The sequence below is a fragment of the Dreissena polymorpha genome, chromosome 9, assembly GCF_020536995.1.
Source record: "Dreissena polymorpha isolate Duluth1 chromosome 9, UMN_Dpol_1.0, whole genome shotgun sequence".
NCBI lineage: Eukaryota > Metazoa > Mollusca > Bivalvia > Myida > Dreissenidae > Dreissena > Dreissena polymorpha.
The window spans coordinates 101,286,997-101,308,468 of NC_068363.1; the positions used below are offsets into that span (position 1 = coordinate 101,286,997).

The 21,472-nt window shown below is 34.1% G+C and overlaps 2 protein-coding genes across 2 annotated transcripts in view; one reads left to right on the plus strand and one right to left on the minus strand.

Annotated features, from left to right (window-relative positions):
• LOC127846321 (RING finger and SPRY domain-containing protein 1-like) overlaps positions 1–21,472 on the minus strand; it is a gene marked incomplete at its 5' end in the record, with an annotated part of 80,364 nt that overhangs the window by 31,612 nt on the left and 27,280 nt on the right. The window lies entirely within an intron of this gene.
• LOC127843620 (uncharacterized) lies at positions 1,249–13,966 on the plus strand. The gene is made up of 2 exons (XM_052373309.1): positions 1,249–1,370; positions 12,087–13,966. The coding sequence occupies exon 2, from the start codon at positions 12,101–12,103 to the stop codon at positions 13,733–13,735; it is 1,635 nt and encodes a 544-aa protein (XP_052229269.1). The 5' UTR covers positions 1,249–1,370; positions 12,087–12,100; the 3' UTR covers positions 13,736–13,966.

Genomic DNA, 21,472 nt, shown 5'->3' on the forward strand with positions numbered 1-21,472 from the left:
TAATCATGATCAATGTACCTATGAAGTCTTTATCCTAGGTGAAAGTGTTTTTGAGTTATCATTTGAAAACCAATTTTTGTATTTTGAATCACTGTGACTGTCACCTTTGACCTAGTGACGAAAAGATCAATAGGGGTCATTGGTGAGTCATGATCAATGAAGCCAACAGTTAGCAATTTAAATTCCAAACCTAAACTTGGTACATGTAGCTGTATATTTTAGAACCCTTTATCAGCAGTAGCATATATCCATTGTTAATGTCTTCTTTGAACACAGCCTGTTGATCAGAGCTCACACACCAACAAATTACAGCAAAATGTTATTCCTGATCCCATACATTGACTTCAAAAACAATCAATTTATCCCATTTTCACCGCGACATTGACGGTATAACACGTTGTGGAATATACTTGCCTGTCTTCAACACTGTGGGATATACCTGTCACATGCACGGACTACTTTTTACTTTATCACTGTATGATTTTTCGTAATTAATAAAGTCGAGAAAACTTTAGCTTCAAAATTATACGACGTTCAACCTTTAAATCTAGTCATATGACATAAATTTTCGCCATCCGTGTAATGAATCAGCTGATTGATGGCGTCATAAAATGACACTTTTTGCGTCATTTTCCCAAAATAAATTGACGATTTATTATAAACGCGACTTATTTCACATGTACATGTACTGTATATCGACATACGGTATTTGAATTGTCAATTAATCACATATTCCTTATTTCGTGTAATGTGCATTGTTTATAATCCATGCATACACTTTTTTGACATTTAAGAATGTACAACAAGCCATACAAACATCGCACAATTGATAAATAATCAGCAATATTTGCTATCCGATTTAATTCTCGTTAATCATAGAGCTGTGTAAAGTATAAGATGGTAAAAATAGCACCACAGTGGAATTCGGAACGTCCCATTTTGTACACGGGTATATCCACTGATTAATCTGTTGTGTAATGGAATGTTTTCCATTCTTTGTGTTTTTATATATTAAATTATTTTCTTGTACACAATGAGGGCATTTATCATAGACAGATAACATTGTGCAAGTTTAAACATAATTATGTTTGTATGCAGAAATCTGCAAATGCATCCGAGTTTACCAACGGCTATTATTTGATAAACTGCTCCGGTTCATTTTAACAGCAGTAATGTACATAGAGTACATGATGTAGCTTGTGACGAATCAGAAAGTTTATCGCGTTCATAAATTCATTTGAAAATAGTGCTAGGATGGCATGAGGGTCTTTATTTAACTATGCTTAAATAATTATTAAAGACCCTAGATGCAAAATCGCCAATTATTGAGTTAAATGGATTATTAGATGGATTTTAAAGGATTATTAAAGGTAAGATACTAGTTCCCAAGTGTTTTTTGGTTTTTGTTTGTACTTTTGTCGTTCCCTGTTCTTGGGGAAATGATTTTAACATGGGGGCCATTAATGCATTTGATCACACACGGCATACCCATAACATTATATAAAAAAACACGTTCTGCGCGTCATTAAATTCGTTGTTCGAAGTCGGAAAACGTATTGCCCTGCATATTAAGTCAAATAAAGTGTCAGTCGCTGCAATTGTCTGTTTACTCGTCGATAGTGTACATGTAGAATCTATGTTGACATGGACATCATTTTGTCACGAGCAATCGCCGCCATATTGGATTTTGATCATTTTCTTTCGAAAATAAAATTAATTATAGTAAAGAAAAATCTTCTTTTCGCGGTCGTAATGTGTTACAATTCACATGCTGCTTAAAATTGAATCGAGGCATATGGTGATATTTTGACTAGATTTACAGCTTGTGTGTGAATTTTTTAAGACTATTTTGCGTACCAGAACAAATACATTTATATCACTACGCATGGTTACATTCGTTAGATTTTAAGCGATTTTTAAGAATGAAATAAACTAATTGTTAGGCTAAGGTTATAAGTCTAGTTATGTTAAATGTCGCGTTGAAAAAAAAATAAAATGGGATAAATAGAATACTAGGATTAGCGTTGAATACAGCAAAGTTTATTTTGCTCGGCTCGAACACCGAAAGCGCTCGCCAAGGCTCGCGCTCCCGGCGTTCTAAGCCTCGCAACTTCTCTGTATTCAACGCTAACCTAGTATTCTCTATGTGTGTATCCTTCAGCATGACTCATTCCTTCCTCTCTCTCATAATCAATGTTAGGCATCAATGGGTTAATATCAAATTGAGTTGTGTGTGTTTGTTCTTGTAGATTTTAGAGCACATATGAACTGTAGTGTCCTAGTCTGATAACAAAATAATAGTTGTATAGTGTTTTCATAGTTGACATGTTAAGATTTTAAATTACAAAACAAACACATGAATTACATTCCATTTTGCATCGTTTCAAGGTCAGCCCACTGTTAGTCTGTCTGGAAATTGTCAATTTTGTGCTTTGTGTTTAATTACCAAAAAAACAACAACCTTTAAACCACAAACATCTTTAAAAAAGATGCAATGATTATAATGCACACATGTCAGATGGATATCAAAGTTATAAGATGTTCAAAACATCTACATGATAAATTCCATTTTTGATTGATTTAAGTAGAAAACTTGACCATTATATTGTTTCATGATCCTAGGCGTAAGCTTTCTTGAGTTATCATCCAAAAACCATTTTACTGTGTCAAGTAACCGTGACCTTGACCTAGTGACCTGAAAGTCAATACGGGTCATTTGCAAGTCGTGATCAATGTACCTATGAAGTTTCATGATCCTAGGCATAAGCCTTCTTGAGTTATCATTTTGAAACCATATTCTAAGTTGAAACACTGTGACCTTGACCTTTGACCTAGTGACCTGAAAATCAATAGGGGTCATCTGCGAGTCATGATCAATGTACCTATAAAGTTTCATCATCCTAGCATAAGCGTTCTTGAGTAAAACAATTTTACTATTTTGGGTCACCTCAATGTACCTATGAAGTTTCATGATCCTAGGCCTAAGCGTTCTTGACTTATCATTCGGAAACAATCTGGTGGACAGACATACGGACCAACATGAGCAAAACAATATACCCCCTCTTCTTCGAAGGGGGGCATAAAAATGTGACTTCCATAGTGTTCGATCACAAGGTTTGACCAAAACCATTTTTGAACTCAACTTTTGTATCAAAGAAACAAATGTTCTGACCAAATTTCATGAAAATTGGGCCAAAAATGTGACTTCTAGAGTGTTAACGTTTTCACTATATACATATAGAGAAAAATGCCCCGCCCACTGGCGGCCATGTTTTTTCACAGATCCTGACCATTGTTGAACTCGTCCAAGATATCAATAAAACCAATGTTTTGACAAATTTTCATGATGATTGGGCAAAAATTGTGACTTCTAGAGTGTTTACAAGGTTTCTCTATAGCCAAATAGGGAAAACTGCCACTATATACACTTGGAGACACTTCTAACGAATCACTTAATCATATTAATATAGCTCCCTTATTTTTGATCGGATTGTGTTGAAATTTGGACCAAGAATAATTCAACACATATCTGATAATGCCTGAAAATTTAATTGAAATTGAAAAAGAACAAAATGTAAAACTTAACAAATTAAAAACGTCACTTCAAAAGTCAAATTCGCAGACTCGTATAACGTTAAATAATAACAATGTGAAAATAAAACGCATAAACTTTCACGTCTTAATAACTGACCGGCTTGCAACATGCCGATTGAGCAATTTCGCTCGTGAATATTTATACGAGCCATAATGTTTTTCTTAAATTAATATTATGTTGTTCTTGTGTAAAAACTTACCTAGAATTATGAAATTGAAATTAAATTGGAATAAAATGTATATCGCCTTTTACTACACTTGGTGATTTTTCTAACGCAACACTTTTAAAACTTACATATCTCAGTAATGAGTGAATATTTTTATTTAAAATTGCACATGTGATCATTTGACTACAGTATGTGCAAGCTAACAATAAAATCATTCATCAGTGACGATCGGACGCTTTAGCAAGTGGAAAAGGTAGCCTGTAAAATGTAAAGTGCGCGAATGCGCTCCTGAATATTCATACGAGCTATATTGTTTTGTAAATTAATTTTATGTTTTCCTTATGTAAGAACCCACCTAAAATAATTAAATTGAAATAAAACTAGAATTAAATCGCGTTTCAACATTTTCACGTGAAAAAATATAGAACCACACCTACCCCACGTGCTAACGCGTCCAATCGTCACGGATAAATGATTTTATCATGAGCTTGCATAAAACGTAGTCAAATGATCGTATGTAAAATTTTTAATCAATATCTTTACTCGTTACTGAGATATTCAAGATTGAAAAGTGATGCGTTAGAAGTGTCTCCTAGTGTACATATAAAGCCCACTGGCGGCCATGTTTTTTCACCGATCTGGACCATTTTCGAACTCTTCCGAGAAATCAATAAAACCAATGTTTTGACCAATTTTCATGATGGTTGGACAAAAATTGTGACTTTTAGAGTGTTTACAAGGTTTCTCTATAGCCAAATAGGGAAAACTGCCACTATACACTACAGTTCCATTATATCGCGATTGACGGGGTCCAAAGATCGCGATCGCGATATATTGGGAGCGCGATATAAATCCAGACATGTCTGACTTAGTTGTTAAGCAGTTGATGTGCAGTTAATGTGTTAATTTCATCGGTGTTTTCATTTTATGTACGGCGCTGCTTTATCTTTGTATCGTAATAATTGCAAACCAATTTTACATGTACTTTTGTACAACAACAACAAAATATTTATTTGTATAAAAGTAATATCGTAAATAAAGTTTTGATTACCGTGAAAATTGTAATGCCATTATTAATTTTTATTTTCAGGTACGATCAGCGTAATATACACCTACATTTGTGTAGTGTATAAAAGATATACACCTACATTTGTGTAATGTAGAAACCTAGATTAACGCTACTTTTCTATTTTTTTTTTCACGTTTTAATAAGTGATATGGCATGTAATGGGCTTAAACAAATTATCGTTGCATTAATTACGCACAATGTTTCGTTTGATTCTCAAATGAGCTTTACTAAATTTGTAATCCGAAACACGCTTCTGAATTTTAATGCTAATGCGACATTAACAAATTCTAGCGTCAAAAAAACAGTGCTAAAATATCCTTTGTCTCCATGAAAAGCGCGTGAAAATTATGCAGACATGTAGAAAGTCGCATGGAAAGTGAGGGTATATTTTGTGTTGTATAAAAACATGAACATCACGTCAGGCGATTTACACGTGTTCAGTGGAATAAAAACGCCCCGATTGGACGTTATTTCATCACATCTTTAAATAGTAACAAATGCCAAAATGTATTTGATACTTAAGAATAATTGCGAATGTGTGTGTGTACTGAGCACTTTTATTTACCGGAGTTTGCTTTAAAACTGGAATATACGGGATTATCGGGTAATGATGAGCGATATCAACTGTATAATATAAACAAAATGAAACGACTGTATATACGCATAGTCAAACAATAGTTATAATAAGCTGATAATTAACAAAACGACAATTAAGTGTTGATTATTGATGTGGCTTCAAACTGCTAATTGTCTCAGCTAAAATATTATAGCAAAAACAACAAACTGACATTATTATCGAGAATGAGACACTAATAACTCAAGTGCTGCAAACAACTCAATCCGTGTTAAAACAACACTGTCACTTACGGTCTGTTTTCACGCATCACTGTGTGTCAAGTATTAGCCGCGAAATAATGGGTGATCAATAACTAGCCAGAACCGGTTGTTATCGCAGTTTGCATATTGTCAGATTAGAACTTGTCACCGAATTTTTTTTTTAAATGTGTTTTTGTGATCATTCTTGCCGGATTTTTTGGCAGCCATAGCCAACTCGCGATATAATGGACAGCGCGATATAACGGATCGCGATGTAACGGAGTTGCAGTGTATGCATATAGAGAAAAATGCCCCGCCCACTGGTGGCCATGTTTTTTCACCGATCTGGACCATTTTCAAACTTGTCCGTGATATCAATTAAATCAATCTTTTAACCACCTTTCATGATGATTGGGCAAAAATTGTGACTTCTAGAGTGTTTAAAAGGTTTCTCTTTAGCCAAAAAAGGAAAACTGCCCCGCCCACTGGCGGCCATGTTTTTCAACAGACCAGAACCACTTTTGAACTCAATCAAGATATCATTAAGACAAACATTTTGACAAAGTTACATGAAGATTGAACATAAAATGTGACTTCTACAGTGTTTACAAGGTTTTTCTTTTTTTTGACCTAGTGACCTAGTTTTTGAGCTGGCACAACCCAGTTTCGAACTCGGCCGAGATTTTATTGGGGGAAAGCTTCGGACCAAGTTTCATGAAGATGGGACAAGAAATGTGGCCTCTAGAGTGTTTACGAGCAAATATTAACGAACAGACGGAAGGACGGACAAAGATTGCTCAGGTGAGCTAAAAATGTTACAATTTTAGATAAATGTGTCCAGTAGTAAGCCTAAATATTCCCATTAAATAACCAGCCTGAATCTGAACTTAACTCCTACAGACTTATTACAGAACACCCAGTACATCTGCACTCCACTCCAGAGCTGAACCCTTTGACCTAACTGAATATACAAATCTCGCTTGCATTTTATACTATAACAAGGAGGCAGTTCTGCTAGAACATCTGTTAACAATAACATTTAGTGAGTTCATGCCTTTCACTCTAAATGAAGCTAAATTTCACTGTTATTCAAGAGTTATGCAAAAATATCTGCTGGTTGCAAAGATACTTGTGAAATGTTGACTGAGCCATTACTTATGTGTATTCTCAGCTTGTAAATTTGTAAATGCAGAAATTTCTTGGTATTTTTCTTTAACCCTTTCCCACTCAGAAGCAAATTGAAATGACTATGTGCAAATAGCATAGAACCAGAACCGCCTGCCAGTAACTCTCAGTATGTTCAGGTTTACAACTCAGAAGCAAATTGAAATGGCTATGTGCAAATAGCATAGAACCAGAACCGCCTGCCAGTAACTCTCAGTATGTTCAGGTTTACAACTCAGAAGCAAAGTGAAATGGCTATGTGCAAATAGCATAGAACCAGAACTGCCTGCCAGTAACTCTCAGTATGTTCAGGTTTACAACTCAGAAGCAAAGTGAAATGGCTGTTTGATGCTCATAAGTATCTAAGGGTTGGAAATGAAACCTTTGAAACTTGAATCTAGTAAGAAAGGTCTTTAATTAAATATAATTCTACAAGTGACTACAAATGCATCAAAATATGTATCTAAGTGGTAAAGGGTTAAATGACATATCTATGATACAGTTTTTCATATGATAAACAAGAGTGCAACTACTGCGACTGCATCACAAAATAAATTGTGAATTTGCTGTGTCAAGTAGCATGGCCTCTTGTACCATACAACTTCAAACAGTCACTTCGACTCAATCAAGGTGTAAGAACACCATTCTAGCATAATATTCAATATTTATTATCATTTGTCAATCTTCCATTATTATTTCAAGCCTTAAAAACTTAAATGGTGTAGAACTTTAAAAATAATATGTTTCTACCAAAAAATGTAATCTTAAAAAGTTTCCATTAACAAAGTGGTGTTACTTTGTAACAAAACTTAATTGCTTTGAGATTTGCTACAGACATTTATAATGGACTACTAAGGTAAGCGCTGAAAAGTGTTTTGTTGTCATTACATCGACAACCTAAACAATGAGACTGGCCAAGTGGATAAAGTTTTTGTTATATGTACGCATGATTTTGAACTTTGAACAGATCTGAATTGATTGAACATGTTTCTGGAACAGTGGCTATGGTTATTGTTATAACTGTCCACATTAGTTTTTCAAAAAGTTATTTTCAAAATCCCAGTTCCTTCTTTTTTGTCACTATATTATACAGGTTGCAGGATCAGGTGACTTTGTTGGGTTCCCAATTAAACGTTAATGAATGTAAACACGCCGGTAAGTACTGCTTTTTTTTCCAAATAACTTTTTAAAACAATTTTTCTTAAGAATTTCAACTAGTGCATAAAATAATTATTTTTATGCTTCTTATGGCATTATGAAATAGATCATAATTACTTTATTCAATAAGATTGTGTTCTTGTTCAAATATTCCATTTATACTGCACAATTATGCTTCAAGCAACGTGAAATTTTGTAACCGATTTCAGACGTATTCAGGGATTTTTTGTTTACCTTACGATATTGGCACAAACTGAAAGAAAACCCCTCTTTTATGCACTAAGAGTTTTGCAAATGTATTTCAATAACTTGAGATATTGACAAAAATACAGTTGTTAATGGCGTGTTTACATTCTGTCCAGCCCGTGTGTAAATCCCTGAAAACCCCGTTGATTCTGCACCCTGTATAGTTTAGTTATTGAAATTCCATCTGTAAGTCTTATTTAACAAGACTGCCCATTGACATGCAGTAAAACAATTGGCATAAAAATGACTAAGGACATTGGTCAAATAAGTCTTATTGGATTAAATTGTAAGCAGCATTAATACAAGTAATCCTGCCTAACAACTTCAGATTCATATTATACTCAATCCGAAATGTGAATCATTAATACTAAATCAAATGTTTGGACTACAAGCTATACAATTATGCAAGTGTTAAATCCATTACAGACAAGCAAAATGAGTTATACATTTTTATATAAGAAAATCTGTACATAAAGAAATAAATCTCTATGACATAAAATTACAGAGAGGATTTACCAAGATTTTTCGAAATCATGAACACGGTACAAATACTTAATAGTGCCATGGTCACTCAAAGTGACACTTGCAAGGTGAAAAGGAATTCAAGAGGTAATAATTATCATCATTAGCAACAGCAAAAACATCAGCATAATTGTATTCTGTGTCAACAAAATTTTCATTTCCAGCATTATCATCATAATAATCTTTATGATCAGACTAAGCATCAACAGTAATATCATCATAATGATCCTCATCAAAAGAAGTAGAGCTCTTTTTTAGCGATATTATCATTATCCATCATTTTCAATATCAAGGACACTATAATACATTGATTGACTATTGGGCCATTCAACTCTTCAATATGCCTTAGACAACAGTACAGGGCAACCACAGATCCAAATTGCAATTTATATATCCAGATTGGGATTAAACCTTTGCATGCTGGGAAATTTGTCTTTTGCTAAAATGTTGTCTGCTGAATTTCTAAAATCATCATTTTCTTCACTTTTTTTTCAAAGACCACTATCAGAATAGCAAACAGTTTGGATCCTGATCAGACGCCATGTTCTGTGGCGTCTGATCAGGATCCAAACTGTTTGCAATGGCCTTTAAAATTCGGTTCCAGCGCTAAAAAAGGTCAGATCATTTGTGTATATATATGCATGCATCAGCGTGGTTTGACAAAGGACCTTATTTACCTAATTATGGTTGTATTATGAGATATAAACATATACAGTCCAACCTGAGAACCGCAGTTAGTCAAGGGAAATGACCAAATTGACTGTTGTAGACAGGTGTCAACTTTTTAGATGGTTGGTAAGTTAGGTCATTACCCCACCCAGTCGTTTGCATATTACAAAGTAATTTAAACAATGGCTTATTGCCGATAAATTAGTATAACATTCATTATTTCTAGTGGATAATACAAATTAATATCTTATAAATTGATTTAAATTCATACCTATTTTTAAACTAATGAACAATAATATTGTTGTTAACCCATGCATATCGTTCATTCAGTAAATAAGACATTTGTATTACTTTTGTTTGAAGATGTTTTTAAATCATTTGTCATTGACTTCATGTCTGAAAAAGTAATAGCACATCGCTGTTATAAACCAAAACTAATATATAACAGGAGCGTTCTCATTTAAAGAAACCAAAAGCTTTTAAAATTTATTTAAATTAATATTGTTTTAATGAAATAGCTGTTTGTGTGATGTTTATATCATAACACAAACAGCATTTTCATTAAAACAATCTTGGCACAATTTATCTAAAATTCATGGTCAAACAAAAATATTTAACCCACATACAATCATTCTTACTCAGAAAACAACATATCACATCACACAAACTTTAAACCAAATGCAATCCTTTACACACGAAACAATCTCCACATATCACACCATGCTAAATAACTCACTAATCTTCTTCAGTATGTTAACCATTGCACTCTAAATTTGGGAAATAAATGCCTCCTTTTACACTAAAAGAAATAAATGCCTTCTTTTACCTGATCTTGTTATTAGCGCGACGTTCTGCAGATGTTTAATTAACTCACAGCATTGACCTACCGAGAAAGCTTGAGGGGGAGGGCTGGACTCTCCCCCTCATCATCAATGTCTTCATCCTGCTGTGCATTGTTCAGCTTTGCAACGATCTCCAATGCTGTAGCCTCAGAGAACCACTTATAGAACATAGCGTTCAACTCACTGTATTTTGTGTACAATTTCGGACACTACAAACTCACAATTCCATTAAACTCATAGTCCATTATTTTACGCTTATATTAAAGCACAGTCTGCACTGGCGTATGCCCAGCACATAACTCAAATAGTTTTTTCCAGGTTCAAACAATTTAACACACTGTACTCGTTCCTCTAACGTGAGGAACTTGCATTTATAACTCATTGTTGATTTATTATTCCAAATGCATGTTAACTCAGCATGAACATTAAAAAGCTCTTTTAAGGAATGATCAGAAAATGTTGTTTTCAAATCCATTTTTAGATCCTTTATTACTACCTCAAGTTTTTAAGTACATTTTGCTAATTAGTGGTCTTTAAATTAGGGATAATTACTTAAAACGTGTTACCTACTCTGACAAAACTTATTTCGAAGAATCCCCACATAATTATCCCCGGAAAACAAATCTTCTCAACACCCTATTATTTGTTTGCTCACAGTGGGTCACATTTATCACATAACCCCAATCGCATTCTTTGGTTGCAAAACAGACGCAAAATAGACGCTATGACTTTATTTGTAAGAAACAACAACAACAACGCAGTTTGAAATGTTTACTTTTTGCATCACGAAACGACAGACTTGTGACCGCTATTCTCAGGTTTAAAATGGGTTTGGGGGTGAACTATAGTGGCCTTTAAGGGAAATCCAGACTAACTGTTTTCGACAGGTGACTGTTGTTCTCAGGTGACCAGTATGTCAGGTTGGACTGTATTAAAAATTATGTACTTGTAATTTTATGTTCTTAAATTTTTTGTCTATAACACATACTGAATTTTATTTTTCACTTGACGTTAACATATTTTAGCACCAAAAGACAGTTCTTGTGTATTTCATGTAAACTCTTTGTCCTGATTCAGAGCATGCCAAAAATTATATTCCATGTACATCATTACATCATCACATCATCCTAATGGAAAGCGCAGACTTTAATATTTGTTTGCTGAGTGAAAAGTTCAAAGCATAGAGGAACGTTTACTTTTTGTTAAAAAATATGTGGGGCATTTTTACAAAATATGACAAACTTTTTTTCAAAATGAAAAAATTTATGTTGTATCTACAGTGCTACGGTCCTTGCAATAGGACAGATAGTTATTATATACACCTATATGTGGACGCCATATATAGGGCTGCCACAGCGCTGCTAGGATTACTGAGAACATTTTGAAATACAGCTGGCATCATGTCATTAAAGCAAATTCGTTGAGAGAACATTGTCAAGTAATATAAAAGGTCCTGCACGAACTGACATAAAATGCAAGCATCCATGCCACTTTCAAACTTCGAGCAGCAGTGAATACTTCCCTTAGGCAAGCCTCCTACAGTTATTACTTTAGCATATGATCAACACAAACTACTGATCTGCTTCTGGGAACTACTTTATCATGGACAAAAGTATGTTCCTTTTTCAAGGAACTTTTATATCATGGAAACAAATGTCTAATCTTTTCTGGGAACTACTTACTCATAGACACAAATGTAAGTTCTGTTTAGAGATACTATTGTATCATGGACGCAAATGTCTAATCTGTTTCTGGGAACTACTTTCTCATTATACACAAATGTCTGTTCTGTTTCATTGAACTTCTTTATTATGGTCACAAATGTCTGCTCTGTTTCAGGGAACTTCTTTATCATGGATACAGAGCAGGTTATCTCCAATCCATATCAAGACCTGCAGGTCAAGGCACTAGAAAGTGCAAAGAAACCCACGCTAACAAAACGACTCACTGCCGTGCGCAACAATGTGTGTGAGCACAACCTTAACACTGCTACCAGCCACCTGGACAGGCAATGCACCCATTCGCTTCGCAACCTTCACATGGACTCAAGCAACCTCAAATATCAGGTAAAAGTTATGGAAATAAATAAACGTGAAAATGATCTAGTGATGCAGCAACGAATCACGCCTAAAAAGGACTTTTCCTATGATAAACGGCAAATAAAGAGCGCTTCAAAAAGAATTGGCATGAGCTCTGAAGGATCCTTTTACCTCGAAAAAAAGCTGAAATATCCATTACGTGGCACCATAATCAAGGACCACAATAGGAAGCCAATAATACAAAAAGCTAGGAAAACTATGGCGGACCATGCAAAGCGTAAAAAGATTGAGAGTGACAGTGAGCGTGCACAAACTGCCCTCACTTATGAACGTGTAACAACTGCTCACACAGTTTCAACGACTCTAGGAGTACTGACTCAAGAACCCTTGCTTTCAAAACAGCATTCAAGCTTCCAACGAGTTGGATCTAAGTCAGCACCACCCCTGAAAATTGCTTTTATTGATCAATATAAAACTGATTCAAAGTTACCAAAATTACCTGTTAACAGTCCTTACGATAGAAAAGATGAACGCAGTGCTAAATCACATGTTAAATTTGATTTCCAATATCGTGAATCCAAGCCTTGTTCTCTAAAAAACCTTAACAGGTCGCAACGTTTCCGAGATTTGAAATGCTGGAATAGTGACTCCGAAGAAGAATTTGATCTTTATGACAAAGTTGATTTAAGAGCAATATTGTTTAGTGATAAGTCACAAAATGGGGATGCTAAACCTTCACTCAGTGGTAATACAACACCTCGTAGCATACCAACAAGACCGAGTTCAGAACTCCCACCACAGGCTAGATGTTCCACTGCAAAACCGAAAGTTACAGAAGAAATGCAAATGAAGGAACAGAAAGAAATCAAAAATAAAATTGACAGTTTTCTTGGTAATGTTCCTAAAGAGGACGAGGCACTACCTAAATCTGTCCAAATAGAGGAAAAGTCAAAAGAAGAACAAATTAAAGAAAAGAACCAAAAGGAAAAAGCTGCATATCTGCTAAGAGTGTTTTCAAAACCAATAGAACAGGACAAAATTTGGAGTTACAAACCATGGAAACCAAGGCAAGAGGTCGAAGTTACAAAAGTGGAACAAGTTGTTGAAAAGCCTAAGTCAGCAGATACCACAAACAGGCAAAAGAATCTATGGGAACTGATACGAACAAATTTGCAAAACGGGAACATAAAACGTAAATACACAGCAAATGACCTGTTGCTGCAACAGCTAACTGGTGTTCTTGTGCAAGCAGACAAAAAGCCGCCTATTCCCATCCACTCCGCAAGTCGAGCATTGCGTCACACGCCAACAGTAAAGATGAAGCAAATGATAGAGCGACTAATGGCTGAACGAACGTCGTATGAGCAACAAGAAATCGAGAAACTGCAACAAGCTGAAGCTTCTATTGGAAATGGATATGACAAAAGTGAAATAAGGAATGAACAATGAGGAATTGAAATGTCCGCAAGATTTACAAATAGATCACTCAAAAGACATAGAAGCTGAAAATAAATACGTTACTGTTTAATCTTTTCTTAATTACAAAATTACTGAGCCATGACAGCATAGAACTGTGCCAAGAGTTTATTGAATAATTAATTGAAAATTAATTAATTCACTTTCATTTTAAAAGTATGTTCCTTTATAATGTGAACAATACACATTTGATTTACAATATTATGAAGCATGAAAACTTGTGTGAAATTCTGCAATAAAATAAAAGATTTTATTGTGCTGGATTTCTGACTACATGTATAACATGAGATAACAAAGTATTGCAGAGCTCCAGATAAGGGCCGTACAGCCGTAAATACGCGTTTTTCATGAAGATTTACGCATTTATTTTTATAAACTGGACGTACAATTACGACATTTATATCCATTTTACGCATTTACGAAACAAATCTGGCCGTACCGATACGTCTGCGTCAGCGCGGCGTGATTTGTTGGCCTCTAACCTAACGGCGCTTTTCGTTAATTTAAAATACCGAAAAGTTGTAGACTGGGTTCATATATTATTGTCTATTCTATCGCGTGATTTCCTGTAACTTGTAAATCCGTCAAAAACGATATGTCTGCGCGCAATTGAATGCCGGCTTAACCGAAAGCGGCTCAAAACAACACTTTGTTATCACATAATGACTACATACGGTGTCTTCTAACCATCCTGACATTAAATCTGTAAACCCAGAAAAAGACATTGTCGCCCCGATATTAAACGATTTGATTTCATCGGTGGCGTAAAACGTTAGAAAACACAATGGAAAACGGATGAGACAGTGAAATAAGTGTTCATTTAGATACTTAGCTTACTTGTTGGCTTGGTTTTTCTTGTCAAGAAAAATAAAGAAATAGTATTAGTCATGAGTTTTAATGTGTAGTTGTATTAGTATCATAGTTCAGTATGGAAAACCTAATACAGTAACTGTTTAAGAAGCTACATATATTTATTATAATTGCTGCAAATGGTTCTGTAAAGTCAGTTATACACCCTTCAATATCCAAGAACACGGGTAGTACAGTACTACCTGTATTTTTGGATATGGTAGTACAGGTACTAATTGATTTTAAGTGTTACTCCTTTTCTTTCTGTCAGTGGCAGTACCGTTACTAATTTCACAAATCCTTATCTAGAGCTCTGGTATTGTGCCAAAGATGTTTTCCTTACTGACAAAGTTTATTATAACACTAATTTGGTTGTAACATTATTATGAAATGAATTCCAGTTACAAGTATTTTCTGTTTCCATATCATAGTAGTAGCCAGGCTACTTTTTATCTTAAGACTAATTTCAGTCCACTTTGGCGATTATGAATATTGGTTCAAACTATAAATAGCCAAAGAGGCGAAAACTGAAGAACAACTTTTTTTTTTTTAAGTTCAATCTTGCCAAATGATTTTTTTATCGTAGAAACAAATTCCCTTTCATTCCAGTGTTTCTAATAAGTATTTATATAAATACAGTGTTTTAATTCTTTTGTGTACATGTGTGATGACATACTTGGCTGAGACTGTGGTTCCCAGTGCATATGGACAGACATTTAACATGCGGGTTGAGGCCTGTCATGGGGTAGGTATTTTGTTGTCATGAATAAAGCTCATTTAACAATTGCTGTTCATAAATGTCAGTTATTTCAAATGTATATATTTGTTCTTAAGTCTACTATGTAATAATTATCAATTGAAATTTTAGGCAAGGCAAAATCATAGCATAACTACCGTAATTGCTCTATGTTTTCGGACACTTAAAAATAATTAAAAAAATTTATGTCCGAAAACTTAGATACGAAAAATATTCACAAAATACAGGTGTTCGAAAAGTTAGAGTCGAAAATTTAAGTGTCCGAAAAAAGCGTCAATTGTATCAACGACTACCGGTAATAGCACGCACCAGTCTCTTGCAAGACGGTTACATTACATTCACCTCTGTGTTGGGCTCAGAACGGACTATTGTTATGAAAGCGTCTCATTTATGTCATGATCATTCCAAGCGTTCATCATTGAGGTTACAGAATACTAAACAATTTCTTGCACGACGGTTACATTGCATTCACTGCATTAAAGAAAACCATCTCATACCATGATATCTTATATCAATCTTAATTCATTATTATAAAATTGATATGTTTTTTTATGTTAAGAAACCAACATACATACACACGTCACACACGTCGAAGCAATTCCTAACGTCACTAAAAAAAAATATGTTCAATTGTTTACATTTGTGAAGTGCGTGGAATGATTCCATCTGCGTAAATGGGCAATAAATTAGTTCCAAAGAGTTGCATTAAAACTCGCAAGTTTTTGCACGATTTATCGTTCATTTAAAAGTCATATTTCTTAGTTTAATGCATGCGATCTTAAATATCCAGTAAAATATACGTTGAATGCGTTTGTTCGGTTTTATCTATTTTATAGACAAAATGGAGGGCTGAGCCTTTAGCAGAGTTGTATGTGAGAGCAAGGAACGACAACTCTGCGTGGAGATTGAGCACGCGCTTGTAAAATACCATGCCGTATAGTATAAATTACAGTTATATATTTTTGCACTGCATTTCAAATAATTTTAAATGCTTTATTTATTTGACAGAAAGTTACTGCAAGGTTGTACTTTGACCAACGAGTTCAAAGATGAGCATGTGATGTACCGATACTCGCTAGTATGAACCTGTAATTAACGCATTAAAAAAGCAAACTATGAATTCTTTGTTTGGTCATTTCAGATAATTGTTGTCTAACTCCTTCCATTGTTCGTAAAACTTGCAATAGGGTGCATCACACTTTGAAGCGTTTAGTATTTGAAACAGTTATTTTACTGAGAAGGGTTGGTACAATTTCAGTAGATAATTGAACTGTTAATTGGCACTACCCATGGTAATTGTCATAATGCTTATTATACTATCGGGCGAAACCATTGTTTAATACCAGCTTACAAGGTTATTTACCCAATAACGCAAATGTAATGGTCCGTTGCCCTCAGGCACCTGCCATGTTTTAAGATGTTAATCTGGTTGTAAAACCCCTTGATCGAAGTGTAATTAGATATCGAAAACAGGACCGAAATTTGGTAAAATAACGCTGTAAAATATACTGTCGGAAAACTTAGAGACATTAATTATGGACGAAAACTCGTGTGTCCGAAAATTAAGAGTCACGAAAAATAATTATTTTTGCTAAAAAAAGGGGTGTCCGAAAACTTAGAGTGTCCGAAAACATAGAGTAATTACGGTACACATTTGGAAAAATTTGGAAGGATGATTGCATAATTTATCTTAGCAACTTCACAATTTTTTTTATGTCCACTGTGATTTGGCTTCTATTTGGCAAATTTGGTATTATTTAGAGGCCTCAAGTTTGGCCTCAATAAATACTAGACCCTTCTTCATTACATCTGGAAAGTTAAGAAAATAAAAAGAAGAAACACTGACCTCAATTCAGTTGCAGTTTCATTTCAACAAGAAACCGTCGAAGACGGGTGATGCTCCCCAAAGGTTTTTTTGGTCACAATATTGCACTCTATATTCAGATAAAAGGAAACGCTTTGAGGGCACAGTAGCTGGGGGGACAAGAATTTTTTTATAAAAAATTTCAAAGGGCCATAACTCTGTGAAAAATCATCCACCCAGAACCCGCTGATAATATCCACATCTCCTCTTGGTAGTGAAGCTTCCCATAAAGTTTCATTGAATTCCGGTCATTAGTTGCTGAGAAATAGCCCAGACAAAAATTGTGCACAGACGGACAGACAGACAGACGCACACATGGACAGACGAAACGGCGACTATATGCTACCCCCAAAATAAATTTTGGGGAAGCATAATAAACAGTGTATTAACTATACAGAGTTCCTGCTGTTGATAGGCATTGTTACCAATGGCGACAAAATCATGAAAAATATTTTTAAAGTAGGGATGCAAGAGGTAAACCGGTTAATCTACCGAAACGACAAGTTAACCGGTTACATTTTTTGGAAAAGGTTAACCTGAAAAACAACTTGAGTGTGCTTTTTTCTTAGAATAATTTGTTCTCTTATTCATAATATAATTTGAACGATTTTACCTTTTGCTTGCAACAAAATGCCATTCTGCGCTGGAGACTAGTAAGAACAACAAGAACAACATGCCGCACCATTGACGGTAGTAAATACCAAACAAACAAGTCAATAAAGCAATAAATCAGTACCTTTGTGGTAAAAAACAGGGGGTACGTTTTGATAATTGTCACTTTTGTTTTGTTTAACTCACGAAAATTTAACGATCAAATGACACGTTTATCAAAATCGCAATAAAATTCAGTTGAGACATTGGAGGGCTTACTTTGATGTTTTGTAATCCAATTTCAACATGCCATTGCCCGCGAAAATAAAGTATTTATAAGTAACAATTTTATCAAGAATTGCATTAGTAGTTAAAATCTTGTCAGAGTTAACGTCTTATTTGTTATATCAGAAATTTAAATCATTGTTAGTAATTTACGTCATCCACGATACCTCAATTACCGTCTGATGCAAGTTTTATTAAAGAAAGCAAATAATTAAAGTAATTTAATAAATAAACATTAATAATAACATTAAAACAGAATAAACAAAGAAACACACCATTTGCGAGCGATACCACACGAACGTAATGTAAGCGGTCGAACCAAAAATAAGTTTAATAATGACACGTGAAAATGAAGATTGTGTAAAAATATTTATTTACGCATTTGTTTACGCAGAAAAAATAAATACAATTTATAGCAAACATTTACAAACTTATTAAAATAAATGTTAAAATACATTTTATTAAGAAACAGACATGTTATCAACCCAAGCGATCTCAAATTACTTTCGTTTCTATAGAGAGTACAGGTACGAGCGGTATTACATTGTTTAGATATGCTTTTACATTCCATCTACTGAAGGTGTTTCGGTTATCCTTTACGGCAAAATGTTAACCAGTTAATGATTTTTGTAACCTCTTGCATCCCTAAGTACCTGACAAAAGCAGTTTTGTAATGATGCCAATTTATGGCAGTCAATTTATGATGCAGATAAAGCCTGTTAAAACATGCTCCAAGGGTATCCTTTTTATCATAATTATCATTAAATATCCTATTGTTGCGAATGATAGCAGGTGTCAACCTGAAAGCAAATCTCTAATATCACAGAATAAGTATTAAGCTTGGTTACACACATTTTACTGCAAACTATTGATTTTTAATATTTTGACAAGTTATTATTTTGCAAGGATGTGTTTGCAACTGGTAAAGTTTCAATTTAAAATAACAATTAAAAGCATAAAAGAGCATTTTTGGAAATTTTGTGTACTTCCATTCCAAAACGAAGCTGACATAAGATATAAAGACAAAGAGGAGAACTGTGTCCAGATTTAATTAAAAACAAGCAAATTCGTTGAACTGATATCCCTGCCAATATGCTTCTGGACACAAAAGTCTTATATTTGACACTCACAAAAGCATTTTTTCAAGATACAAAGGGCCATAACTCCGTTATTAACAGATGGTGTACAATGACATTTGGCGTGCATCATCCTCTTATCCATATATATACTAATACCAAGTTTCAATGAAATCCGCCAAAGAACTTCCAACATATGGCTCTGGACGTATGAACAGACGGAAAGACGAACAACGCCAAAACATTATCCCTCCGCCTATGGCAGGGGAAATAAATAACAAATGATGTGTTTGTTAGAAACACAATGCCCCCTACTGCGCCTCTTTGAAGCCATATATTTGACCTTGAAGGATAACCTTGACCTTTCACCACTCAAAATGTGCAGCTCCATGAGATGCACATGCATGCCAAATATCAAGTTGCTATCTTCAATACTGCAAAAGTTATGGGCAATGTTAAAGTTTTCGGACTTAAGCACAGACTGACAGACGGACTGAAGGACAGTTCAACCAGGGGCATAAAAACTATAACATGCACAGTTTGTCATTCATTATATTGCATTATATCTTCTGTGACATACAGATAATTGTAATACCTACAAAATCAGATGTTAATTGGAAAGAGCATTTAGAAATCTTCCAGTAAGGTGTCATTTTTATATTGTCATACATTTGTGTGAACCTACAAAGCAAATAACAATTTTGACAACAATAAAGATTATTTCTTGTGTTGAAATTTATGGTTTGTAAACAGAATAGTTTCTTCAAGTAAGAATTGTATTTTAAAGTTTAATCATATCCAGGCTGTTCATGCTATTAATTGGTAACAATTACATTTAAACAGAGGTGTCATTTTTATATTGTCATACATTTGTGTGAACCTACAAAGCAAATAACAATTTTGACAACAATAAAGATTATTTCTTGTGTTGAAATTTATGGTTTGTAAACAGAATAGTTTCTTCAAGTAAGAATTGTATTTTAAAGTTTAATCATATCCAGGCTGTTCATGCTATTAATTGGTAACAATTACATTTAAACAGAGTCTGAATTGTGGCCAATGCCGTTTTCAAAATAATTGTGACGTTTTAAAAGTAGCAAAATTAACTGGCAACAACTTTTTTTAAGTCGGCAAGAAGCCTGCAATATAAGATATATTTATGTTCTAATGTTATATTTAGCTAATACAAAAATTGTTTCCTTGACACAAGGAGTTATGTCAATGTATTCAATAAATATGTCTATTGATATTATTTAATCAGATAAAATGTATGAACATTAAATATTGTGAGAAAACTTTAAATGTTTGGTAATATTCAAAAATAAGCCAAGAATAATTAAATAATCAAACAACAATTAGGTATTTCCTTTAATACTCATTTCTTGAGACTCTTATTTTAGCAGTTTTAACACTTATTTGCAATGAATACAGGTTAAACTAGACATGTTACACAACAAAGAAAATGTGTATCAGCTACTGATAAAACTGCAAACATTTTAAACCTGATGTACAATGATTTCTTTAAAACATAAAGAATCATCGGCTATTATTTGACAAGTGGGTGCTTTACCAATCAGTTTGAGATTTTTATCAAGCAACCCCCGTTCTGCAATAATATTCAGATCATAGATATAACTCAGTATGGACAATAGTCAATCAATTGGCAGTGGGTCTAAAATGCCATAACTCACATGTGAAGATTAAAAAACTTACAATATTCAAGCAATTAGTCATCCCCTCCTGGTCCCATTCGGACCGTCATCAAATGACAAAGCAGTTTTCCTGGCTGACAGAAATGTCAAGTGTTTTGTTCACAAGGATCTCAATTGAAGTCATCCGAATAAAACAGCGCGTTGATTTTTTTTAGCTGTTGTAAAACATATTATAAAGACCATGTCAGAGCTTTAAACATATATAACCAAGGGGTAATGACAAACAATCATAAAGTTTGATCATTTTGAACAGGACCGAACATTATTTTACAACAAACACAATCTAAACTTTCAAGTGTTAAACACATTGATAATACAAAATACAAAATAATTCAACAACTCTAATTTTAACACCATTTATTCCAAATAATTTTACGAGATTTAAGCATATTCGCAAATCAGATTTTGCTTTGGCCAAATTCTTAATATGTTCCCAAATGGCTAAAATGGCGAACGACAGCATAATTCCTGTAATCTTAAATTCCCTACAACTTTGAAAAAAGTGTTAAATTGAATGTTTTTATTGGTTAATTGGTTAGTTTTTAATTTGTTTAATTACATAACCCTACCCTTAAA